Source organism: Paroedura picta, chromosome 2 (genome assembly GCF_049243985.1).
Source record: "Paroedura picta isolate Pp20150507F chromosome 2, Ppicta_v3.0, whole genome shotgun sequence".
Classification (NCBI taxonomy): Eukaryota; Metazoa; Chordata; class Lepidosauria; order Squamata; family Gekkonidae; genus Paroedura; species Paroedura picta.
The window spans coordinates 135,312,305-135,329,047 of record NC_135370.1 but is presented as its reverse complement, the minus strand read 5'-3'; the positions used below and the strand labels follow the sequence as shown (position 1 = coordinate 135,329,047).

The window sequence follows — 16,743 nt, the reverse complement described above, 5'->3', positions numbered from 1 at the left end:
TCATTTCAAGAATATGAGGTAGTAAGCTGCTTCTTATGAAAAATAACATCACAACAAGCAGCTAATTTTGAATGGTCAAGCCAACACAGACATCAAATATGAACGGACACCATGGCAAGGGGAGGAGCTTTCTCTCCTGTTCCCATGAATTGTCTTTCTTCTCTTCCTTAGATGTCAGCAGCTGATGAAAAGCTCATTGTTAGTGTAGATTAGCGATCCCCAACCTGTGGGCCGTGGACCACATGTGGTCCTTCGACTAATTGGAGGTGGGCCCCGAAGGACGCCTTCTCCCCCCCCCCCCAGCCCTTTACTTCATCCCCCCAGCCCTTTACAACACACTTCATTATTGTGGCATGTCTGTATCTTATTTTGAAGGGATGTTTAAACATTACCATAGCGATCAGAGAGCGTTAGGGCAGTGGTTGAGAGTAGAGGAGTAAACTACCCCCCCCCACTGGGCCTCAGTAAAAGGCGTTGAGTGGTCCCCGGTGAGTGGTCCCTGGCGTTGAGTGGTCCCTGGTGATAAAAAGGTTGGGGACCACTGGTGTAGATGACAGAATAAAAGACAACTAGGAAAAGAAAATTAAATTTTCACAGAAAATAGTAAAGGATATGGTAACTGCAATTCTCTTTGAATTTTTTGCTAGTTTCAACCTACATTTAAGATAGTATTTTTCAGCCTTTTGACCATGGAGGTGCTACTGAAATACTTTTCAGGCTTCAAGGGACCAGGCAGTGATGTCAGCTGGCCATGCATCCCTGTCATGCCCCCCTGTAAGTAAGAGGAACCTTGGACCCCTCCCCACCCCCTCCAGGCCCATCATTGGCCACTTTGGGGGGGGGATCAACCTACACAAATAAGAGTAGAAATATATATTTTTTTAATTAAAACCCTTTTTCTTTCCTCTTCACTTAGAAATGGCAGGCACAGGGTGGGAGAGCTCTCCCCAGCCATCATTTTGGGGAAAATCCATATGGTACCACAGATAGGAAAACCTGGTTTAAGATATACATAACTCCTATGTTTTATTTTCTCCTTGATTAATATGCTTTTCCTCCAGTTGCTGACTTTATATGGTATTTTTTTATGTTCACAGACCGCAGTAACCTTTGAAGTGTCCTGTGGTCTGTGAAACCAGTTCCTATTCTTACTAATTACCTCACCCAGTTCATTAATAATATATTGGTCATTCTTTTGGTTAGATGATCATTCAGAAGTTACTGTTAGAGTAAAAACAATAGTATTTGGGGTGCTCTTTATTAACATTTTGTTATCTGATATTTTTAGTACTAGGAACACCTTTATTTATACCTTCAAAAACTCACAAACCAGTGAAACATCTTGTTTATCCATGCAAGTTAATGCAAAAATGTCTATTCCATCAATAGACCAGAATGCAAGGAGCCGGACACAGTTTTGCAGCATTGTTTACAGTTCGTCTTTTTGAACAGGACAAGCCTTACAATGGGCCTGGCTGTGATCCACTGGCTTGACCATCATCCAGGCATATTTACACATGTGCTCCTTGTTACAGTCCTTCTGCCAATATATAACATTCCTGCGGTTCAAATTTGCTCCAGCACAAGCATCATACCACCAGCCTCCCCCAGGGATACCATTGTATTCCAATTTGGCACAGTTTTGAAAATAGTTATCATTATCTTTGTCTTTCGTAGTAAATTTCTGGTTGTCATGAAGATATGCGTCTGTATCCTGAGTCAGAGCATCAACAGCATTGCCTTTATACAAGCCGAGCCTGATCCTATATTGAGATGCTTCATCCTCAATGAGGAATGGCTCATATTCTCCCCACTTAATTTCAGCATTCAGGTCTACAAATTTAATCCTAAGTATATATGGTCCTGAAGAACTGGTTAACTGGTGCATATACTCATTCCCTAACCAGTAATTGTCATTAAGGAAACCAAATCCATATTTGTAGTCCTGCCATGTCCTATCAAAGTCCACAGTACTGTTGGCAGTAATGTGCTGAATCACTGTCCAGCCACCATTTTGCATATCACAGAACACACCAATGGGCTCCTTTGCTGGCCGAATGACATAAATACCATCTTTGGAACTCTGCTCAGATTGCTTAAAAATTTCACTGCAGTCCCGTGGATAATCTGTGCATAACGAGGAAGAACAGAACACACGGTTTAGTTTTGCTTGTAAACCTTCCCCGAGAATAAGTACTTGGACTTAAATATGATTCCATCAGAACTTTCAAAGTATATATTATGCATTTCAAAGGCTACATAGTATTTTCAGGTTGTACTGAAATGAATGGAAAGTGGCCTTGAAGAAGCAAAAAAGGAATGTCAGATGCTCAAAAACAAAACTAGATCAGACCAAAGACTCAGCTGGTTGATCATTCTGTCTTTAAGCACATCTCAGAGCTCACATGATGGGCATACTGCCTCTGAACTTCATAAGTATTCCTGGTAGTAAGGGGTGATAGTCATTGATGAGCCTGTCTTTTTTTCAAGTTATCCAGGAAAATGGCTATAACAATGTAATGAATTCTTGAGCCCTGGTTGCATGAACAAGCTGTTTATTTAACCTGAATCTCCTGTCAATAAATGTCATGGCTGGCTCTGAATGTATTCTAGTGACTTCATAGTATGTACATCATTCATCTTTCCCTCTATAGGTAGAACTGACAAAAGTTGTTGTTATTTGTTATGTGCGAAGTCATGTCCGACCCATCGCGACCCCATGGACAATGATCCTCCAGGCCTTCCTGTCCTCTACCATTCCCCGGAGTCCATTCCCCGGAGTCTCACAAAAGTAGGGAAGGATTACTGGACTTGTGACCATTACTGAACAATATTGTGAGGTGCCATTGGAGTGTTACATGAGCACACTCCTCTAGCCTCAAATAAACAAAGGCCCCACTTACCCAAATTCACTGTGGTACAAAGCATACAAAACCCTTCATGTGATTGTTACTTATATAGAGGTAGGGTATTTTCAGAAAATAAATTGGACTGAGAAAATTAATTTTAATGTGCTTAATCCTGTACCCTTTTGAATTTTAAAACGTTAAATGTGCCTTTATGTTTTTGCAACTTGTTCCATAGGTTAATAAAGACCATGGATCAAGCAGTAACTTATGATGACTACTTGGGTAAGCTGATCATCTATGTTGTTCTGCCACATGAGGAAGGGACTCTTCCCACTCTCTTTATTCTCCAGATTTCTGATGAGGTGCAGGAATCCCTTCAGCTTGGCAGGGTAATACAGATGAAGGACTTACTAAGTAATGAGCTACAATGGCAAGGGTTTCATTTCTATTTGGTATGTTATCATTCAGTAAATGATTGTTATGTGCATACCCATATTAAGGCAGAACAAATACAATGCATAATCCATAGAACACAATAGAAACGTCACAGTGAAAAACTTTGTGGTGACAAGAAACAGTCCATAAACAGATAGTATGTACAAGATCAATATTATCAATATTAATTGGCAGTTCTTACACTTGACCTCCAGAATACTTTTTCAGGAACCCCGCAGCTACTATAATGATGAGCATAATCAAAGTATAAGATAAAGCCAGCTAAGTAAAGTTTTCTGTCTCTCTCACACACATTTGTTCTTTTATTACCTTTTGTATTAATGTTGATCAGTCTCGTATAGCCTCCTGGTGAAAGCATGTGAGAATTGGCAAGTTCAAGGACCTCTTCTGCACTTGTCTGTAGTCCACACTGAACAAACAGCAGTAGGATACACCCCAGTGAATTTTCCAAATTCATTTTTTCTTCTGACTAGGCTCTTCACTCAGATGGATCCTAGAAACCTAACAGAGACTGGCATTTAGCATTAAAAGACTGATTGCCTGCAGAGAGAATTTCTTGAAGAGAAACTGAAACACCTGGTTTCACAGTCAAGATCTGCCAAACTATGGATCTTTTTTCCTCCTTTGAAACTCACTCTTAAAAAATGTGTCACACTGCATTTGTGCTGGGCCACTTCTTTGACATATAGAACTTTCATGTCATGCAGAAGACATTAAATCTTGTTATAGTATAAGTCAGTGTGATACAGCACAATTGTGTGCATGATAACAGAAAATAATGGCATGGCAAGGTTTCAATTTAAAAACACGTCTCTCTTTTATCAGATCTGATGTGCCACGCTCCCTGGACCACATCTGAAATGAAAATGTATCATTGAAAGGAAGAACAAAAGTATGCCAAAACACAAGCAGCTGTTAAGGGAGAAAGCATAAAATAATTGACAGGATGTGAAGCCTCAGACTTCAGTCCTGATAGTTGACTAGTATATCTAGTAACTGGAATTCTATTGCTTTTTAATGGAAAATGTTATGGAAAAATCATCCTGGTTGTGTGCAAAACTGATCAGCTCAAAAACAGATTTCTCTTGGAACTGCAAACAATAGTATCCTGTAAGTATATCAAACCCCATAGTATTAACTTTGTATTATATATTGGAACTACCTTGTAAGCAAAATGCTTCATTCCACTTCAAACAATTTAATCCCAAGTACAATAGATATCACATTAGAGGAGGGTTTGTATATGTCATGGAACTGCTTCTAAATAATATTCTTTGATATAAAATCCCCCTCCAGGTGGTGGCTGTCCTTTCCAAGTGATCTCAAAATGAGCTAATGAATTTATTAGTACTACTTAGATGTGATTTTGACCTAAGATCCAAACATCTTAATTGTGGGAAGTCTAAAATGGTATAAACATCTGCAGCAGGCTTTATAAAAAGGCTGAAAGGAATCAAATGTTTCTCTTCAACCAATATTTAAATTTTATATTAGAACTACATGCTGGCTTTAAACTTCTTAGTTTAATCTAGAATATAGATTTCAACGAGGACACAGATAAAGAAAGCAATAAAGACAATAGAACAAGAGGAAAGCTCACCTTTCTTATTAACAATGGCAAGAAGAGAGCTGCTTATATATCCGTGGGATAATTCTTTGGACAGGTACTTTGCCTACTGCTGTAGTACTTTCCCTACGGCTGTCAGTCAAAATCTCTGTCTTCAGCATGGAAAGTCAGTTATCTTCACAAGACTTTGTATTTTCAGTGTGCCTATCTTTTCACTGGTGGACTTCACTCAGACACGTTGTATCCACAAATAAGCTTCTTAAAAGTCCAAAGTTCTGTTCATCTTAAGAAAGATATTACTGTTGATGTACTGATTTTTTTCTGCAGAGTGAACCCATTGAAGGAAATACTTGTAGCCTGCAGTTCATACTCTCGGGCTAAAGCCTGTCTTGATCACCATATCCGAAATGGCTAACAGGATTAATTGGGAAGGAAGAGCCACTACAAGATTAAAAAGAGACAATAAACCAGCAACCGTAATGCAATCTTTAAAAAGAGACAATAAACCAGCAATCGTAATGCAATCTTTATTTAGGCTCCAAAAAGTTACATCCTTCTAAACACTCTGGGAGGAGAAAGATGTGAATCCATTTATGACTGTACTTGGAATGAAGTAGGCTTATTCCAAAGTAAAGGTAAAGGTAAAGGTATCCCCTGTGCAAGCACCGGGCCATGTCTGACCCTTGGGCTGACGCCCTCTAGCGTTTTCATGGCAGACTCAATACGGGGTGGTTTGCCAGTGCCTTCCCCAGTCATTACCGTTTACCGCTGAGCAAGCTGCATACTCATTTTACCGACCTCGGAAGGATGGAAGGCTGAGTCAACCTTGAGCCAGCTGCTGGGATTGAACTCCCAGCCTCATGAGCAGAGCTTCCAGACTGCTGCCTTACCACTCTGCGCCACAAGAGGCTCTCATTATTCCTAAGTAGACAGGCTTTAAAAGTTTGTCTATAAGAACAGTTGGATTTTAACCACTGTTTAGAAACCTATAGCTAAGGTTCATTCCCTTCATTTTAAGAACAAACCATTTCTGCACTTAATCCTCACATCCTAGGTTTGCTAACTTCCAGGTGAAACCTGGAGACCTCCCAGAATTACAACTTGACCAGTGATATCAGTTCCCCTGCGGAAAATGGCTGCTCTGGAGACTGGAGTCTATGGCATTATATCCAGCTGAGATTGAGCATTCCCAAACCCCACCCTCCCCAGGCTCCACCTCTAGACATTCCCCAATCCAAAATTAGAATCCAGTTCCCATTCTTCTGTGCACATATTTTATTTTATTTATTTATTTATTTATCATACTTCTATACCGCCCTCCCCGGAGGCTCAGGGCGGTTTACATTATAACAAGGAACCTTACATAAAACAGTCTGTAAAACATATACATCAATAACCAACAATTGCAACCAAACACAACACAGTATAACAGTAAACAGTTGTGATACAAACAGGTCCAGGGCTTGTTGATGGGATTCTGAGGGGGGTGGTTTATTGATTGAATTCTGAGGGGGGGTGGGGGGGGAGCAGGGGCCCTTGGTCGCTGTTGATTACGTCTGGTCTCGGCCAAATGCCTGATGGAGGAGCTCCTTCTTGCAGGCCCTGCGGAACTGTTTAAGCTCCGTCAGGGCCCTGATCTCTTCTGGGAGCTCGTTCCACCAGGTAGGGGCCAGAACAGAGAATGCTCTGGCCCTGGTCGAGACCAGACGGACTTCTTTAGGGCCAGGGATCCTTAGCTGATTTGAGGCAGTAGAGCGTAGAGCTCTTTTGGGGGCATAGGCGGGGAGGCGGTCCCTCAGGTACACTGGGCCCTGACCGCGTATGGCCTTGAAGGTAATTACCAGAACCTTTAGTCTGATCCGGAATTCAACTGGTAGCCATTGCAGCTGATGAAGAATAGGCCGGATATGGGACCTCCACGGTGTTGCCGTGAGGATCCTGGCTGCTGCATTTTGAACTAGTTGTAGTTTCCGGGTCAGGGCTAAGGGCAGGCCTGCGTAGAGCGAGTTACAAAAGTCTAGTCTAGAGGTGACCGTCGCATGGATCACTGTGGCTAGGTGTTCCGGGGCCAGGTAGGGCGCTAGTAGTTTGGCTTGGCGGAGATGGTAGAATGCCAGCCGCGCTACCTTTGTGATCTGGGCCTCCATTGTGAGGGAGGCGTCCAGAATCACGCCTAGGTTCCTGGCGGCATGAGCCGTGGAGAGCTGTACGCCATCCAGGGTAGGCAGGCGTGCTTCCTCGCAAGGGCCCTTCCTACCTAGCCACAGGACCTCCGTCTTTAAAGGATTGAGCTTCAGACGACTCTGCTTGAGCCATCTCGTCACTGCTTCCAGGCAGCTGGCTAATGCTTCTGGGGGAGAGTCAGGGCGGCCATCCATCAGGAGGAAGAGCTGGGTGTCATCTGCATATTGATGGCAACCCAGCCCGAACGTCCGTACCAGCTGTGCGAGAGGGCGCATGAAGATGTTGAATAGGATAGGAGAGAGGACCGCTCCTTGTGGGACTCCACAAGTAAGTTGCCGGCGGCCTGATGTTTTCTCTCCTATTGCAACCCTCTGTCCACGACCCTGGAGGAAGGAGATCAGCCATTGAAGGGCTGTCCCTTGTATTCCAGCATCGATGAGGCGGCGAGCTAGAAGCTCGTGATCGACTGTGTCGAACGCTGCTGAGAGGTCTAATAATATCAGCAGTGCCGACCCGCCTCGATCCAACTGGCGACGGAGGTCGTCTGTCAGGGCGATTAGCGCTGTCTCTACCCCATGGCCAGGCCGGAAGCCAGACTGAGATGGGTCTAGGACCGAAGCTTCTTCCAGGTTTTATATAGGATTTTTATATAGGATTTTTATATAGGATTTCCCCTTTCTCGATGACCACCTTTTCTGGGGTTGCCAGTTCTGGGTTGGGAAATAGCTAGAGACTTTGGGGGGTGAAGTTGGGTGTGGGCAGGATTTGGGGCAGGGAGGGACCTCAGTGGAGTATGCTATGGAGTCTACCCTCCAAAGCAGCCATTTTCTCCAGGGGAACTGATCTCTGTTTCCTAGAGAGGTGATATAATTCTAAAGGATCTCCAGGTCCTACCTGGGGACTGGCATTCCTAGAGAGGCCTTATCCATGTGTAGAAAACTGCATGTCCCTCACAGAGGCTTCATGTGTGGAAATAGGCTGAAGTTTTTTATTGAATGTTCCTTTAAGCATTCAAGGGACAGAATATTGTTTTCTAGAATAGTCAGCAATCCTGACCACACTGCAAGCTTCATAGCAGAGTGGGGATTTGAACATGGGTCTCCAAGATCCTAATCCAGTGGTGGGCAAACTGTGGCCCTCCAGATGCCCATGGACTACAATTCCCTTGAGCCCCTGCCAGCGAATGCAGCTGCCCAATACTTTAACCACTTCATAGTTCCTTTTAAGAGGAACCATGTTATATTAAGATTTCTCCAAGCACTTTAAAGTAAACATGCATAGGATCAGGCTGCATGTATTTTTTTTAAACTACAATATAGCTTTAAACATACCCACTATATGATATACCTCATTTCACAAGCACGGATATTAAATGTCAGGTGGCCCCTAAACAACAACAAAGGTTCAAACAGTGGTTCATAAAAGGCTCTTGTTTATAGAGCTTTCTTCAAAACTAAATAAAATCATCACTCTGCAGTAATAAAATCTGTAAGGTTAGGTTAAAATTGTCTTAGTATGGGTTTGTGTGAAATTCCTAAGCATTGCTATGCCACATAACTTCTATTACTAATAGTAGATCTGAAGGTGGACAGCATCAGTTATTTGCAACACACTTTTGTGCTTCCCTTTCTCAATTTATATTTGTTTTACATGACGCCTTCATTTAACCTTGCAGTTCTCTTCCCCTTTCTTTGTCTTCTATTTTCCTTCAAGCTGGAAAAGCAGAAGTTAAGTGGGAGGTTTAAAAACGAGCTAGAAGAGGCAGCTGCAGCTCTTTCCTGATTCTCTCAGAGAAAGAACCATTTTACTCTTGAGAGCCTTCACATCTTTCTCTTTCCTAATTAGAGCCTCAGAAAGATCCAATCTCAATCCCTTACCTTCAAATGATTTGGGCAACTATCAGGATGAGTACCTACCATTTAATCAATCTCAGGTTGAGCATAAAGGCCCTTACTAATCCCAGAGGCAGTTTACAAAATCATCTTCAGGAGCCCATAACGCTATATATATTGCAGAGTCAATCCACATGATATACAGGAAAGCTATTTGCAGTTGAAGTACTGACCTGGCTATATGCTTTATAAGTTGTTGCAGTCTCACAAATCAATACTGGCAGCTGCATGTAGAAGCTCTGGCTCATATCATATGTACCTCCATGAGGCCTTTGCTAAGTCAGAACCCTGCCAAGGAGACCCACATAATCTTGGGGCAATCACACAGGGCAGGTGCTCACTGTCTGAATCAGGTCTTTAATTTCATCCGTACTGATTACTATTACCCAGGATGTCATAAATAGACATAACACCCAGCATGGTGCCAGCACTTGCAGGAAGCAAAGTCATTGCCTGGTGACAAAGATCACTGCCACCTCACACTAAGTACCTACCTTCTGCCATCTCCCACTGGTGGCTAGGTTATGCCTGGCAACCCTATACATTCAACATAATGAGACAGCTGAGAGGGCTATATCACTTAAATTTCAGGCACTGAATACTATTTTCAGTGCTCCCTTCTGTAAACACTTGAAAGTGAAAAACTATCCCAGGGGGGAGCAGGGCTCTAGACCTCTTTTTCCCCATACTACTTGTATGGATTTTGTTGTTTTGTTTTTACATATTAAAAATATGATCCCTCTGCTGTACTTTGAAATATAGCAGTCCATTCCACCACTCCTATAGGTCTCAAACACAACTGGAAAATGGTGGTATCAATGTGATCCAGTTTTTTTGGGCGTTTTGGTCAGACATGAACTAACTGTGCTATAACCCACCACTTGAAGAGTAGTGTTATAGCCAGTCACATGCATGAGGTAGACTGATTTATATAATCACAAGCTCATTCTACAGAGAGTCTGACATTGACTACTGGATTTAGTTGGAATTTTTCAATTGCAAATAGTCTACTAATGAGTTGACAAAACACTGAAGGAATACATAGGGGAAAAAGGAATGTTTTACTGTTTCTAGTGCTAGTTTCATTGGAATAGAGCACATGGGTCATTATTTATAAGAATGTAAGTTTTAGTAGAAGAAAGAAGAATTTTCAACTTTTGATTTCAATAAACTGTTTTAACATCATAAATAAAACATTCTATAATTGTAGAAATAAGCCTCTGATTTTAAGCCCTGTCTTGGAAATTATATAAATATTTGACAATAAAAATAGGCCAATGTAAACTACAGGAAAAAGCATTAAAAATACAACAGTGAATAAGCAGCATGAACCCATTTAAAGAAAAGCCAGTACCTTAAATCCTGCAAACCATTGTCTCTCAGTCGTTTTGTCCTATCAGGAAAGCAGCAGGGAAAGGACAAAGTTTAGCTGGGAAGACAACAAAAGGCTACAGTCTGGCTCATTAACAATTTATTGCTATAGGTGTAATAATGAGGCTACCAAGTGAGTGCAGAGGTGAATGATATGAGTGGTGCATCACAGAAAGGAAATGTTTGTCAGAAGTGACTCAGTAGGCAAGTTAGTGTGCAGGCTGCCTACAGAATTCTGCTTTCTGGCAGTGGTTCCTAAAGGCCTTTCATTTTTAATGAGGGCAACAGGAGGGCAAAGAGTTACATTTACCCACAAAAGAAAATCTAAGGACAGAGTCTTAACTCCATTGAGGCCAATAGCTTTCCACTGCTATGTTATTAGCAAAAATGCCAAGTCATCACTCAAGTCAGTAGGAGGCAGCCTGGCATACTTGAAAGTACTGCCAGATACATTAATGTACTCTATGGTTTTAAGAAAATGTATTTTCAACACAAAATATCAGGGATGGTGTTTGATGGAGCGTGAAAACAGATAGATGACCCTTTTACTGTAATGTAGCATGTGGGATATGTAGGTATGTAGGATGTAGGATATTAGAACATGTACAGAGTTCCTCTATGGGAAAGCCTTCAGTTATATAAAGTTGTAAATGTCCCAGCTCTGAAGAGGGGAGAATGTATCCAGGTCTGGCTGTCTTCCCAGCACAAGACAGATAGCACAAAGAGAGGGAACACACAAGATCAGGGACCCATGGGAAACAGCTGATGTAATGTAGAAACTCACACATGCTAGTCCACCCGTGTTACATCTGTGGTTATGCTATCACTTTGTAACCAATCCAGTGAGACACTGGGGTAAGGAATAGAGCAGAATGTATAAAAGAAAGTGGTTATCTGTGCTGTGTCGAAGAAAATTGTTTTTTGTCTGACTGTAAAGGGACCTTTTCTTCCTTTTCCTAGCAAAATAAATTTAAACCCTTTTTTGACTCAAGTGATCTCTCCTCTTGCTTCTCCATTTGCCTGGAAGGGCAGGGGGCACCCCCTTTTGCATGGAACCATAGCTTTTTACCAGGTGATTGTGCAATCATCTATATTTCTAGGTTATGGGTTGAATCCAACAAGCTTTTCCATTGATGAAAAAGGATGGAGTCTCCTTTGATCACCAAAACAAGGTTATATTGGGGTGCATGGGACCTGCATACACAAAAGCCATGTGGAATTAGAAGCTGAGGAAAGGAGGGGTACTGAGTAAGATTGTGAGAAAAAGCTGGCTGGATTCAACCCAGTAATTTTTTTCTGCCACTAATTCTTAGCCTGTACCATATTTTCATGATTGTATGGTATTAGTAAAAAGAATCCCCTAGAACGAAAGGTTTCATCTTTCATTTCAATAATCAACACATGATTATATACTTCAAAATATGCCCATCAACAGATTAAGTACAAATACTAGAACCATACACATGGGTAACCATGACAACCTCCAAATCACATACCAGCTAAGAGTGGCCGCTTGGATTTGAAGTGGGATGTGTATTTGTATTAAGTGCTCTCAAGTCACAGCCAATTTATGGTGACCCCAAGGCGAGAGATGGTCAGTGGTGGTTTGTCATTGCCTTCCGTGGAATACCTTGGTGGTCTCCAAACACTAAGCAGGGCCGACCCACTTAGCTTCTGACATCTGATAAGATTGGGCTAGCCAGCCTGGGCCATCTAGGTCAGGACTAGTCCCATTTAAATCAGTGCAAACAATCCCTTGTAAGCCAAACATTTTCACACAGAAATTACCTTTCTGGTGATGCAATGCTGATGACAGAAGATTTCCCCTGCCCAAACACCAGGGCAACAGAACTAGGAGCAACAAGCACATTTTATGCAAATAGCATATAAGGAAGCCTGAATGCTTTTGTGAGCAAGAAGCATCCTTTTCAAGCTGCAGCGTTGAGGATGGGGATATTAGGATGGGGAAGGGCTATTAAAAACCTTTCCATGCCTACTGATTTCCCATGCCAAGTTCCTCTTCCTCAGATGTCAGCCCCCAGCTTTTCAGATGTGTAATTCATTGCACAAATATTAATCTAAAAACTTGATTTCAGGGCAAGTTTGCATTAAATAGAATTGCTACTAAGGGTTAAGCTTCCTTCCCCTTACTCCTCCACTCAAAGGCACAATGCTTTGGGACTACTTGTCATTTTAGAGATGACTGGGCATTTGGGTATAACAAGTTCCAGTCTGCGTGCACAGACACACACACACACACACACACACACACACACACACACCACTTTGGTGCAGCTGTGTTGCATAGAACCCTTTGTATAGCAGTGTAATGAGCAATCTGGGGTGTGGGAACAGTGTGGTCAAGCCAATGACCATTTATGCACTGGGAACTTCACTGCCCCAGCTCCCATGCAGGAGCACAAATTGGGGGTGGATGAGGGGCACCAGGCCAAATGCTCCCCCGTGTGGGTGCAAGAAGAGGTGGGGTAACCTGCCATGACTAAAATTCCAGCCTGCAGTCTGGCATGAAACCTCCAGTGCGTAAACGGTCAATGTGACATCCTAGGGTCAAACCTTAAAATGAGTGTTTGATGATTTCCCAAGCCATATTCTCAGTTCAAGTAGTGCATACTCTTGCAGTGCTGTGCAGATAGCCCATACTGTTGCTGGCTGCTATAAGCTGGGGAGGCAAAGCCAGAACAGGCAGCCATTCAGTGGGCAACCTCCTGTGTCACTGGTCACTTTTGGACCACAAAAAATTTTGATTATTGAATAATGTACTTCAAACAAGACACTAGCAGATCTCTGGGCATACACAGTTTGGAGAGTTCTGTTACAGTGGTGCTACGTTTGACACCGAGCAGTTGCCATGCTGAAGGCAATATGAGAATGGGGGGGGGGGGGTCTCATGTTGCTTCTAGCATGCCTTGCATAAACTGAGAATGGCATACCAAATGCAAAGAATTCTAGGGCATTTTCTGTGGCACTGTTAACCAAACTCAGTGCAAGACACCCATGCAAAGCAAATGCCAGAGATCTAACATCTGATGCCCAATCTGTCTCCTGGTGATTAAAAGCAGCAGCAGTTGACAGGGCCAAGACCCTCTCGCTGCCATCGTTGTAAGTGAAAAAACCTGCACAGATGTGGATTATGCCTAGTGAAATTCATCATTTAAAAATCTGTTCCACCTAATATATTTCTGGTAAGGCTTACATGGCTTAAGTGCTACTCAGTGCTTAACACCCACTCAGGGCGGTTGTCCCACCCCTGAGTGTCTCCTTCTCCAACCAGCTTGCCTGTCTGTCCAGCAGCCAGCCATTTGCCTTCTGTCCTCCACCCCTGACCACCCCCTCCTCTTTCCACATCCCTCGGGGGCTCAGAGGCCGCAGATTCCTGCTTTGTGAGAGCTGCCCTTGCCAGTGAGTTCCCTTCCCAGGGGCCTCCGGCCTGCAGTGTTTCCAGGTCCTGGGTGGAGGGGAAGGCCGTCCACAGAGTTCTTCCACCTCACCCCCCAATCTAGCACCCACTGTATTCCTGAATGCAACGGGCTTGGCCCCTAGTTATATATAAAATACCAGGAAATAATATAATAAAATCACGTTCTTTTCTCTAGGAGGCACATAAAAGATGAATAGAAAGTTTAAAACACTGTGTCCTTATATTCACAGTGACTGCTGTTTCCTCCTTTGTGGCAATAAAAAGTGTATGGGGGCCTCTGCTGGGAAACATGGATAAGGGAGAAGCTTCAGACTCTGGATAAGGGAGAAGCTTCAGTGCTATAGCTCTCATCTCCCAGGACACCAGTTATCCAGAGCTTTCATTACTCCACACTTCAACATACAGATGAGGGTTACCAAGCTAAAATGGATAGTAGAGCCAAAATTAATAGGAACTGTAAGAGCAAGACAAGGAGCTGATTTGATGGGGAATTCTTCACCCTTTATCTACTTATTTGATGATAATGAACTGATGTTGAGGCTGTATAGGAGAAACCTTACTAGAAATATTCCTGTAATTCTTCCTTTATTGCAGAAAGCTATGCAAAATCCATACACTGGAAACTCACACTACAGCCACAGAAGGTGAAATACCCAAAGGACTATTAGGACAACATTACTTTATGAAGATGTCTTACAGAATCACTTATTTAAATTATCCTACTCATTGAAGTGCAGTGGGATAAATTATTCAACTGGAGAACTTCAGACTTGGACTCATCTATCTGAACTAAATAAACAATATAGGGAGTTACAATGACAGAGATCCAGAGGCCAGCGCATGTATGCAGTGTGATTCCAGTGTAGTGGTTAGAGCATCCAACTAGGATGGGGGAGATTCAGCTTTAAATTCCCACTCTACCATGGACCTATCCGGGAAGCCACACCCGGGAAGATCTTGGTCTCCATTTGCTACTGTTGGCCCTCCAGAGGCACTGGTTGGCCTCTGTGAGACCAGATGTTGGTCTAGATGGACCACTGGTCTGGTCCAGCAAGGCTCTTCTTATATTCTTAAATTCAGGAGGCTGTTACCGGATGGTTTGTGGATCCAGCCTATGGCTATGTCATGCCTGTGATGATGATAACCTACATACCATGCTTAGAATCTCTGAAGTGTTTTGCATTGACAAAACATCATTTGAAAATCTGAAATATGGTGTGGGAGTAGGTCACCTTATGATGTCATTTTTGGGGGGGAGGCTTAAATTAAAATAAACAAAACAAGCCATTACAACCAGATTTTGATCATCAGTAAAAATACAAAATAGCTGCACATACAAAGTAAAAAAGTATTTGGGAAAGGCTAAAGAAAGAATGGGGGAAAATCAGACAGATATAATTGGAACTAACAAATCTTCATTTCTAAATCCTTATTTTATTTCTGTACAGGTACAAGCACAAACCAAGGCACTTGGTGTTTCAGTCTCCTGTCTACTTTATATAATATCATTCAAACTACAGGGAGAGGGGGATTTTGTTCCCAACATTGTATGGACATTCTGCCAAGGAATGAGAGTTGCAATACATTCACAGACAGAAAAATTCCTAGGGATCATAACTCCAAAAGGTCTTCTCAAGCAATGGTTGCCAGTATATAGCAAAAAAGACCTCCCCAAACCAGCCATGAGAAAGACACCCCTCTCCTAACATTATGAGGAATTTTCTAGCTTTATCAAACCAAATGTATAAACCTTTAATTTAAATAAAGGCTATTAGGTTCAGTAGGGCTTACTCCCTAGTGTGGAGACGGCGGCTTTAATACGATGACAAAGGGTGGATGATTGTGAGAAAACCATTGTTTTCATGGGTTACTTAGTGCAGTGATGATCTTCAACACCTAACTTGGAGCAGTCATTGGATGATATGCTACTGCTATTTTTAACTCTCCCTGTATAAGGCACAATTCACTATCTAGCACAGGCTTTCGCAACCAGGGTTTCATGAAACCCCGGGATTTCTGGATGGCCTTGGGCTTCCCCAAATGGGGAATCTCTCTCTCTATATAGATATATCTATCTCTCTCTATATATATATTAATATGACCATATATAGTTATGTTGATCCATCCAACCCTCCCCAAATGGCCAATGATGGGCCTGTAGGGGGTGGGAAGGAGAAGAGCCCCAGGTAGGCATGTACAAAGCTATGCTTCCCAACTATATTCTGCATGGTGCCATTTCTGGGGGTTTTACAAGCCTGGAGAATTTTTCAGGTGTTTCTTAAATATAAAAAAGTAGAGAAAGGCTGATCTAGCACATAATTTCACCAGAAGTACATGGGCTTTATGTCTGATATTGTTTACTTCATGCAATCAAGCTATTAAAGCTCAAAGACTGCAGAATACATGCATATCCCTCTTCTGTAACTGTTCCCACAGGTTGCTGAAGCAAAGCAGGCATGCTGGGAGACAGCAATGCAACAACAGCAGGGGCAGTTCCATGCTGTGGCTTTTTTGCCTAATTTTCTCAGTGATTATGCTTAAAGGCATATTTTTCTGTGCTGTTTCTCAGTTGACCTCCATAGTAACAATATCAATAATATATGTAAATCAGAATCATTTTTAAAGGGTCAGATTTATCTCTGCTGCTATTAATGTTTAAGTTTTTCCCCCCACCTTAGTTTCATATAAGAACTCACCAGTTTATACAATTCTTCAATTAACTGGGCCTAATGAGATTAATTGAAGAATCCCACCTTTTCTTGTTTGAGACATATGCACTAATTGTGTGGCCTTTACAGACGCCTTAAAAAGCATTCTAACATAATCCAGATATTTAATCCCAACCATCCATAATGTCATAATTTACACTTCATTGTTAATCCGTTAAATCCAACTGCTGTAGGCACTGAAAAGAAGATTTAGACTGTTTGGGGACCAGGCTATGGGATTTGCCTGGCCAGATAGGCTCAAATTTAGGATCAAGTC

The 16,743-nt window shown here is 42.3% G+C and overlaps 1 protein-coding gene across 1 annotated transcript; it reads right to left on the bottom strand.

Moving 5' to 3' along the window:
* Nucleotides 1-1,279: 1,279 nt before the first annotated feature.
* Nucleotides 1,280-10,387, bottom strand: LOC143830437 (fibrinogen-like protein 1-like protein). Its single transcript, XM_077322943.1, has 4 exons — nucleotides 10,303-10,387; nucleotides 4,906-5,313; nucleotides 3,615-3,806; nucleotides 1,280-2,127 (listed from the first exon to the last, which is right to left on the bottom strand). Exons 3-4 carry the CDS (start codon nucleotides 3,760-3,762, stop codon nucleotides 1,430-1,432), a joined length of 846 nt encoding a protein of 281 aa, XP_077179058.1. The 5' UTR covers nucleotides 3,763-3,806; nucleotides 4,906-5,313; nucleotides 10,303-10,387; the 3' UTR covers nucleotides 1,280-1,429.
* Nucleotides 10,388-16,743: the final 6,356 nt, after the last annotated feature.

Bases quoted from the DNA above. Each gene is read 5' to 3' on its own strand.
- LOC143830437 (XM_077322943.1), bottom strand. From the start codon at position 3,762: ATGAATTTGGAAAATTCACTGGGGTGTATCCTACTGCTGTTTGTTCAG. The intron at 2,128-3,614 runs GTAATAAAAGAA...CGTTATGCACAG, and splicing joins GATCAACATTAATACAAAAG to ATTATCCACGGGACTGCAGT.